This window comes from Mauremys reevesii, linkage group 26 (genome assembly GCF_016161935.1).
Source record: "Mauremys reevesii isolate NIE-2019 linkage group 26, ASM1616193v1, whole genome shotgun sequence".
NCBI lineage: Eukaryota > Metazoa > Chordata > Testudines > Geoemydidae > Mauremys > Mauremys reevesii.
The window spans coordinates 3,942,591-3,951,401 of NC_052648.1; the positions used below are offsets into that span (position 1 = coordinate 3,942,591).

General features: G+C 49.7%; 1 protein-coding gene across 2 annotated transcripts; it reads left to right on the forward strand.

Moving 5' to 3' along the window:
- Positions 1-810: 810 nt before the first annotated feature.
- Positions 811-8,482, forward strand: FAM174C (family with sequence similarity 174 member C). Of its 2 annotated transcripts, none has more exons than XM_039516049.1 (3): positions 811-1,367; positions 2,432-2,548; positions 3,220-4,204. In XM_039516049.1, exons 1-3 carry the CDS (start codon positions 1,108-1,110, stop codon positions 3,434-3,436), a joined length of 594 nt encoding a protein of 197 aa, XP_039371983.1. In that variant the 5' UTR covers positions 811-1,107; the 3' UTR covers positions 3,437-4,204. The 2 variants fall into 2 exon arrangements, with proteins under 2 accessions (XP_039371983.1, XP_039371984.1); XM_039516050.1 differs by lacking the exon at positions 3,220-4,204 and adding an exon at positions 4,248-8,482 and having other exon boundaries at positions 1,026-1,367.
- The last annotated feature ends 329 nt before the right edge of the window (positions 8,483-8,811 follow it).

Here is an 8,811-nt window from a genome sequence, read left to right on the forward strand (position 1 = left end):
TGCCGAGATAGAGCAGTGCAGCCGTGCTCCACTGAATGGCTTGAAACACAGGTGGGAGGGAGCTCGTCTGCCACCCATCCCCAACCATCAGGCCAGAGGTCTTGACGTAGTTGATCCGAGCGCAGGAGGCCGCTGAGTAGATTGCCTGGCAGGCCTCCACCCGCACCAGATTGCCCGGGTCTGAACCATGAGGAGTACGTCATCGGCATGCACCGACAGGACCAGCTGCAACTCCAGCTCACGGAGCACCAACCCTGTCAACCTCCGACGGAGGAGACAGAGGAAGGGCTCGATTGTCAGAGTATACAGCTGGCCCGATGGTGGACACCCTTGACGCACCCACCCCCCGAAGCTGAGCGGCTCAGTCAGGGCCCCGTTGAGCCTGGCCAAACAATCCGTGGAGGTGTACAGCACCTGAGGAAACCCCACAAATTGGGGCCCCAAGCCGAACGCCTGCAGAGTGCCCAGGAGATACCCGTGGTCCATCCTGTCAAACACCCTGCAGCCCCTAGGCGCATGGGTAGCCAGGGAGGCTGTGTGTGCTGCCCTTGCTCCAAGTGCCAGCTCCACAGCTCCCATTGGCCAGGAACCATGACCAATGGAGGCTGTGGGGTCTGGCAGCAGCTTCTGGGAGCGGAGCTAAGGCAGGAAGGCCTGCCTTAGCCCCGGCCCCCCGCTGCGCCGCCCACTGAGCCACTAGGGTCCCTTTTTGACCGAGCGTTTCAGTCAAAAACCGGACGCCTGGCAACCCTACTGCTCCCCCATGGCCCCATACCCCTCTCCACTCTGCACCCTGGAGTCCCTTTGCACCTCTCTTCTGCTTCCTGATACTCCCTGCTCCCCCTTTGGCTCCACACCCTTCTCCCCCCTGCACCCTGTTTCCCCCTGTTCCCCTCTGCACCCTGGAGTCCCTTTGGCGTTCCCACTGCTCCGACACCCCTACTCTGTACCCTACCCGGAACCCCGCGTTCCCGGAACCCCGTGTGCGGGCTCCGTAGTCCCCGGCCGGACCCCAGGCAGCGCTGCGCCGGGCCGGGGCATTTCCGGTGGGTTGGCCTCTCTCTGAGTCTGAGGCGCGCGTGTCCCGGTAGTTGCCGTGCGCCCGCCATGGTCCCGCGGGAGCTCGGTTGCCTCCTGCTCTTCCTGCTCGGCGCCTGCGCGGTGTCCAGCTCCCCCGGGCCGGGGGGGACCTCGCCGCCCCCGGGCACCGCCGCCAACCGGACGGGGCCGGCCGGGAACCACAGCGACAGCGGGATCCGGGGCCGGGACCTGCTGGGCGGGCGGTTCCCCGCGGTCCAACGGGCCTTCTACGTGCTCACCGGCCTCTGCGCGCTGGCCGCGCTCTACTTCCTGGTGCGGGCGCTGCGGTGAGTGGGGCGCGCACCCGTGGGGCGGGGCTGGCGGGGGGCTGGGGCGCGCACCCGGGGCGGAGGGTTGGGGCGCGCTCCCGGGGCGGGGCTGGCGGGGACCTGGGGCGCGCACCCGGGGGGCGGAGGAGTTGGGGCGCGCACCCGGGGGGCGGGGCTGGCCGAGGGTTGGGGCGCGCACCCGGGGGGCGGGGCTGGCGGGGGACAGACATGGAGCTCCCCGTATTAGGGGCCCATCCCCATGGACGGAAGCTGGTCACGAGACCCTCCCTTCTTTCCCCCTGTATTCCAAGGGATCGTCTATGGGGGCCCCTAGACCCCCGTCCCCTGGAGCACTTCCTTCACCCCATGGAGTGTCTTTGGGGAGATGTGAACAGGGGTGGGGTCCTTACCCCCATCTCCCCAGGAGGTAGGCGTGGGAACCTCCGTGGCTCCTCTCCCTACCCCATGTTCCTGGGAAACAAACATGGGAACATCCTAGACTCACTTTTCCCTGGAATAAACACACACACCCATAGGAAGGTTTCTGGGTGAGCCATAGGTTTCCCACACATAGAGAATCCACAAAGGATGTCATGTTTTTCCTTTGGACGCGTTAGTCAGGGTGAGGAAATGCTGGAGCCTTTTAAAGTCCCTGAAAAGATTACGCCATGCCTTTAAACATGCCTACGTTCTTCTGTTTCTCTTGGGAACTCTGAAATCTTTCTCCTGTTGCTTAAGAAATCCTGTAATTCATGAGAAAGCGGCTTCTCGAAAACCCCACTGTCTTCTGATGAGTGTGGGCTCAGTGAAGCAGGGCCACCCAGAGGGGGGGCAAGTGGGGCAATTTGCCCCGGGGCCCCTGTGGGGCCCCCACGAGAGTTTTTCGGGGCCCCTGGAGCATCTTCCACGGCAATTCGGCGGCAGGGGGTCCTTCCGCTCCGGGACCTGCCGCCGAAGACCCCAGGCCCCCTGAATCCTCTGGGCGGCCCTGCAGTGAGGGTAGTAACTCTGTATTTCTGCTGTAAAAACTGAGAGGCGTCTGAAGGTTGATGAGCTGTGAATGAGCTCAAAACTTATTTCAGGTTGAAGAAACCTCAGCGGAAGAAATATGGTCTCCTTTCAAACTATGATGAAAATATGGAGTTGGGTTCTCTCGACAGTGATGAAGACACAGTGTTTGAAACGAGAAATCTGAGACGGTAGGTGGATATTTACAAGTAGCTAAATGTCTCTTTCAAAAGATGCTTGGAGCTTGGGCACAGATCCTGCAGTTGGATCCACACAGGTGAAACTGTGCAGGTGCAAGTGTCCAACTGTATGGATCTGATTGCAGTGTCAGGCCTTTAGGTTCCATTAATGCTAACAGTCTCAAGAGAACAACCTTGCATAGATGGTCTTGGTTGGGATACTAAAGGGCCTTTATACATGTGAATTGATTAGAGATATGGATTAGAAATTAGCTTTTACAAAACCTGAAATCAATAGAAATATTTGTTTAATTTGGGGAGGCGAGGAGGATGCTTTTTTGTAACAAGGTTTCTCCTATTGTTTGCCTCAGCTTTTAGCATGGTGCTAGGGCATGAAAACCAGCAAGTGAAACTGAATAGAAGCGTACTAACACCTTCCCTAAATGAAAATGTCTAGGAAATTTTCTTCCTGGGACGGAGTGAAACACAAATAGTAAACAGATTTCAAATCCTTTGTTTTAAGACTCTACTAAAGGCTTTTTATAAGACTCTTTTTCAAATTATTTTTGACGTGGTAATTCCCTTTACTCTGCATCTCATAGTTGTGCAGGTGTTTCCTGTACAAGAATATGTAAGAGGGCAAAGAGTGCTGCATGTTCTCTGTCTCTGGTTTAATGTTATAGCTCCTGGAAGTGGGAGATTGAGAACAGCATTGTGGGCGGACTGCATGTGAGCTTCTCCCTGCCAGCTCTGGCATTGCAGGTCCTAAAATCATCTTTCGTACCCTCCTGGCGTCTCTGCATTGTCTTCCAATCTCCTTCCATATCAAGGAATCTGCTCCTCATTTTGGCTCCTACCTTCCCTGTTCTGAGAACCAAGCAGTCTTTTTGCTGCATCTAAATTAAACATTTCAGACTCCTTTGCATTTAATCAGCTAATGTCTGTAAAGCACTTTGAAGTTAAGTGTTATTCTGGTACTTGGAATTTTGCCGGGTAAAATATGTCTGACTGAACAACTAATAAAGCAAACTTGGCTTGTAACGCTGAATTCAGCTCTGCACAATTCTACATTTGGAGACACATGGGCGCCTCTGTCTTCGTTCAGATATCACTTTCTCTTTGCTATGTTTTCTTCTGATCCCATACAGGGTAGTAATAATACCTAGCTTATCAGTAGCTCTAAGCACTTTACAAGGAAAGCCAGTATCAACCCCATTTTACAGATGGGGAAATAAGGATGCAGAGGTGAAGTGACTTTCCCAGCAGAGCAGTGGCAGAGCCGGGAATAAGCCAGGTCTCCTGAGTTCCCAGTCTAGTGCTCCATGCACTAGACCACACTCCCTCCTTACAGAGTGGAAGTAGTTAGTAGTCCGGTAGCCCAAACGCACACTTCCTTCGGGGAGTCAGAAATGTGTACAGTCTATTTGCTTCCCCTAGAGATTCTAAAAGCTTTCTCAGTCTTATGTGGAGGAACCAATGGTGTCCTAAGTCAAAGCTGTCTTTATCCCATTAGGACACATGTTAATTTTGGTGGGTTTGATTCCTTCAAAGTATTTTCAAAGAGGAGGAGAATCGCATGCACATGCATGCGGTCCTCCTTCATCTCCCCTTCATTCCATCTCCCTCTCCCCCCAGCCTATTTCAAGGCATGCTAAAGATCTGTCAAACCGTAAACGCTCATTCTGGTGCTTGGATGTCTTCTATTTTCCAGGTGATGTGGGACCAATGGCTCCAACTGCACAGACTGACCGAGAAGGTGCAAGTCCACCAGCAGAATCGCCTCACCAGTTCTTGGGTTTATTTTTTCTAACTGCTTAAGACTGACTGCTAGTTAACAGCACACAATTTTACAGGTGTATGGGGGAGGGATCTAAACCTGTTTCCCTTATGTAGGAGAAGGCGGAGTGGTGAAATGACAAGTCCTACTGCACTAGGTGGTATCGCTCACGCAGGAAGCTTTGTAACTCTCTTGATAATGAAAATGAGACTACCTAAGGTGGGCTTTCGGTTTCTAACATTCCTAGTAATGGACTGAAGTATTGCAGCCATGTCAGTCGCCTACGAAATCTAGTCAATATCCTGTATACATGTACGTCATACCCTCTAGCAACTATTGCAATGAAACTGAAGTGGCATCAGGCAGTTGGATTCTCTTGTAGCCCACAGAATGCTCTTGCAATGTTGATATAGGATTACTTTTTACTAATTGCCTCCTCATCAAGCGATATCAGTCTCTGAGATCTGGAGCTATCCTTTGTGTTAGGTAATGGATCTGTACTGTATTACATTACTTCAGCCAGCTGGAGAACGGCTGTGGGGCGGGGAGGGAGCGGGTTAAGTGCATCAGTGTTCTTGCAGTTGCCATTAGTGCTAATGCCACAACCCAAAGATGGAAGTGATGCAGTGACAATACAAGTCATTACCTGACTTAGAGAATGAAGAAATGTGTTTACAGCTAAGAGATGTCACTGGGCCAGGAGGAGAGTCTGAAGTAGTAACAGCTTGTTTGGCTAGACTGTGGGATCAACACATGTTCAGATTCTACTCTTTTGTATTGTTGCAAACCAAAGTATCTGCAAAAGACCCCTTCGCCACAGAGGTGTTTGATATTAATCTACCAAGCTATTCGATTCAGTACAGATGGCATTGCTGTCCAAGGTTGCCAGGCATAAAAAGTTGGAAGTACTTGTCCCCAGTGTAATGCATCGAAGAACAACTGTTGGCTGGAAGAAGCGGAATAACCTTGAAGAGGAGTTGAGCCGGATCCCTATCGACTGCAGATCTTAAGCTGAGGCAGTGCTGGTTCAAAAATAACTCTTCTTATTTGGGGGGAGCAGTTTCAGTCTATGCATTAGTGCTCTGGGCTGTGCCATGGAATAAGCCCAGTGAGCTGCAGAAATGTCCTGCTGTAGCCTGGTTGTGTTGATGGTCAGTGACCCATGGTGAAGGGGCCATAGGTGAATGTACTAGAAGTGTGCAGCAAATATCTCCTTCCCTGCACCCTCACCAGGTACAGACCCCGCTTGTATTCTGGTGGAAACTGTGCTAGCAGCAATCCTGATTAAAGCACACTTCTTGCAAGCATGTGGCTTCAGCCACAGTGCAGGTGCGGGGTGCAGTTTTATTTGCAAATTAAGGGCCATACAGCCCTGCAATCCTGAAGATCCCACCTCTCCTTCAGGGAGAGGGTGCCATTGCTACAAGAATCCCAGCACACTCACCCTGTAAACTAGAAAATCCCCTACTGGAGAGGTGCAGCTTTAAGGCTACAGGACTGTATTGTTCTCGATGCAGATTGGACACTATGTGAAGCATCTTTGGGAGGGAAATAAGGGATAGCAGCTCCTTTCTTTCAGAAATGAATGCTGTCTTGTTAATCAGGGAGAAACTGACCCGTTAAAAAAAGAGCGGGAAAGAGAATGATAAAAATTGACAATGCTTAAATGCATTTGCTACCAGCCAGGCAGTAGAAGTGATCTCTGCGAGTTGAGCCATGCTTTGAAGTCCTGAACCAAGCCAGTGTAGAGAGCATCATGTCCCTTGGGGCCATCTACGCAACTGGCAGTATTTATCCATACCAAGGTGTCCTGATTAGAAGTGTTGATTTCCTCTACCACCCCAGGTACCTTAGCTCCTAGCCATAGGCTCCCCAGCCTGCTGAAAGAGGTGCGTACTTGTTTAAGATTGAAAAACAAAATATTTTTGAAAGGACGACTTCCGTATGATCAAACAGCACCTTGATAGTCACAGATTTCATCTCATTTGTGTCTGTTCATGTCCATTTTAGCACGTTTGTGTGTTTAACTGATGGAGAGATGACAGTGTGCTTTCTGTGTTACCTGAGCACAGCTGGAATGGCTGAGTTTGGCCACTCCTGGCCTTGGGTGATGCAGAGAGTTAGCTTGTTTTGATTCATTAGAATGGTGTTGCCTTCCACCCTTCTAGGGTGGTACTCCATAAACACACTTGGTAATGTTTCCTTAACCCTTTAGCTCCCATCACACCTCTTTTCCTGTAAAGCATCATTCACAGGTCACTTAAGTCAGATGCTGCATTGCGGTCCAGTTAAAGAGCTGAGCCAAACAGTTAACTAACTATAATGTTCATCAGCTTTGCATTAGCTCAGGCAACTTATTTTTTCATCCCTTAAGTTCTGCTTCTCTGTTGTACTGAGTGAGTTTGCAATCTTTGATTTTCTTGGGTCTGTTGGAATGAACGGTTCTAAGACAGTATTGATTTTAATGTGTTAACGGTTTAATAATTCTGGTGAAAGAAAATGGGACCTATTTTATTTTTTGTGTGTATATGTGTGTACATATATATTTTTTTCAATTATTCAGGTACAAACTAGGGGCCTATTATTAAAATGTTTTAAGTGGAGTTTGATGTCCCCTTAGTAATTATTAAAAATCGAGGTGCGGCTAGCTCTGTAGCATGTAAGCTGTGAGATACCAATTCTGCTGGTATTAAGTAGGTGGAGTAAATTAAGTAAATGGAGTAGGTGCCTAAACTTACCCCATTGTAGAGGGCTGGCGTGATGCCTATGCCCCACTTTAAACCTTCAAAATAAGCCGTGCAAGGGTGAATTTTGCCCCCTGGAGAATAGAAGCAATATTTCTGCGGGTGTAAAGTGGATGCTTGCTAGCTAGGAAAAGCCTCCTAGCAGTTTTTGATTTGAGTCTGTTCTGACTGGAGACAGATTTGACCTCTGGCCGATTCCATATTAAAAGCTGATGTATGTAGGCTATTTTCCCCCTTAAGCATGGGGAATGCACCTTTCATTTTGTGTCTTGGAGTTAGTACATCAGTCTGGCTTTGCACGTCACAAGCCAAGATTTTCTCCTCACATTCCTGCTCTTTGGCTTTTGGTTGCTCTAAATTATTGTTCATGTACCTTGCGGGAGGAAGTAAAATTGATGACAACAAAAATGTAAGACTCCTTTCAGTGCAGATCTGTTGCTCCATGTGGCCTTGTGCCTCCCCCAGCATACCCGTAAGAAGCATGGGAGAGTCAGCACTGTGGCGAGAGCCGCTTCTGAGAGCGGTGGAACCGTCTTGGCAATGGACAGTTGGAGCGAGGCCAGCGCAGCCCTGGTAGGGCTATTGCTAATAATGGTGGCTTTTAAATCCTGGCTTTTATTTCCCCCAAAGAGAGGAGCTCACACTGGGAGGCGCCTTCAACGGTTATTTGAATTATTATTATTTTTTTTAAAGCATGTTTTTGGTTCTGTGCAGACACCCTGGTAGATTACTCTGCAGTATGCCCCAGGCAAAGCTTTCAGGGCCCTCCCAGAGTGCCACTGGTAACACCTCTTTGTCTGAAAAATGGATCTGATGTGTGTCCTACTTCCTGTTCTGGGTGTGAATGTGAGAGGCCACTCGCTCTGGCTACTGCCTCCTGCCACTGGCCTGCCCATTCTGCTCCCTCCAGACCCTTGAGCTTCAGATCCTGACTTGACAAAGGGCCCGATTCTCAGGACACCGAGCACTACAGATGTCAATGTGAGTTGAGGATGATCATCACCGAGATTGTGTGATCCTCCATAATGTTCACGCAGACATTGACCAGCGTGTGCTCCAGCTAACCGCTGTAGAGTCTGCTTGAAACTCTTAGGGTTGTTTAGGCCAAAGGCTAATTAACAAAGTTTACATAATCTCTCTAATCTGTTTGGGGGTTTGTATCAAGTTATCCAGTACTGGCATCGAACTACTCACCGCTGAACTAATGGGCAAATCGTCTGGGGCTTCTGCTGCGGTTAATGAGATTGATTCAAAGTGATACTGGGCTGGAGCGCACTCCTGTTAATGCTGTACTCCTGTTTTATTTCATTTGCACATGACTTGAATGTGATCTGTAGCATCGAAGTGCTGAGAGATGGACCTGTGGTCTGCACAGATTGCAAGGCAGTCAATAAAAAAGCACTCTAGTGCACAGTGTTTTCCCTCCCCCTTGGATTGTGTTTATTTTTAAACAGCAGCCAATCCTGTATTGATCGTCCATTTTCCTTTTGGTCACCACTTTTCTCCACCCCTCGTATCATCAAACAAATAAAATAAAACATTCCATCTCAAGAGATTCCTCCTTTGTAGCGACGGTGACTGTGACCTTGGTTATTCTGAAAGACTGCCCAGTACACCGGGCCCAGTGCTGTGCTGACCCACCAGGGGCTCTGTTCTCAAACTCTCTCTCTGCTTGAGTACTCTAAGGTTAAAAGATGTCTTGCAAGCAAGAAGGGCCAGGGATGTTGGTGTAAGAGTGAGTGGCATGGGTTAAA

What these genes read in the sequence shown, in the direction of transcription:
- FAM174C (XM_039516049.1), top strand. Translation starts at nt 1,108, where the DNA reads ATGGTCCCGCGGGAGCTCGGTTGCCTCCTGCTCTTCCTGCTCGGCGCC. An exon ending in TTCCTGGTGCGGGCGCTGCG is followed by an intron (nt 1,368 to 2,431) that starts GTGAGTGGGGCG and finishes AACTTATTTCAG; the next exon opens with GTTGAAGAAACCTCAGCGGA. An exon ending in GAAACGAGAAATCTGAGACG is followed by an intron (nt 2,549 to 3,219) that starts GTAGGTGGATAT and finishes TTAATGTTATAG; the next exon opens with CTCCTGGAAGTGGGAGATTG.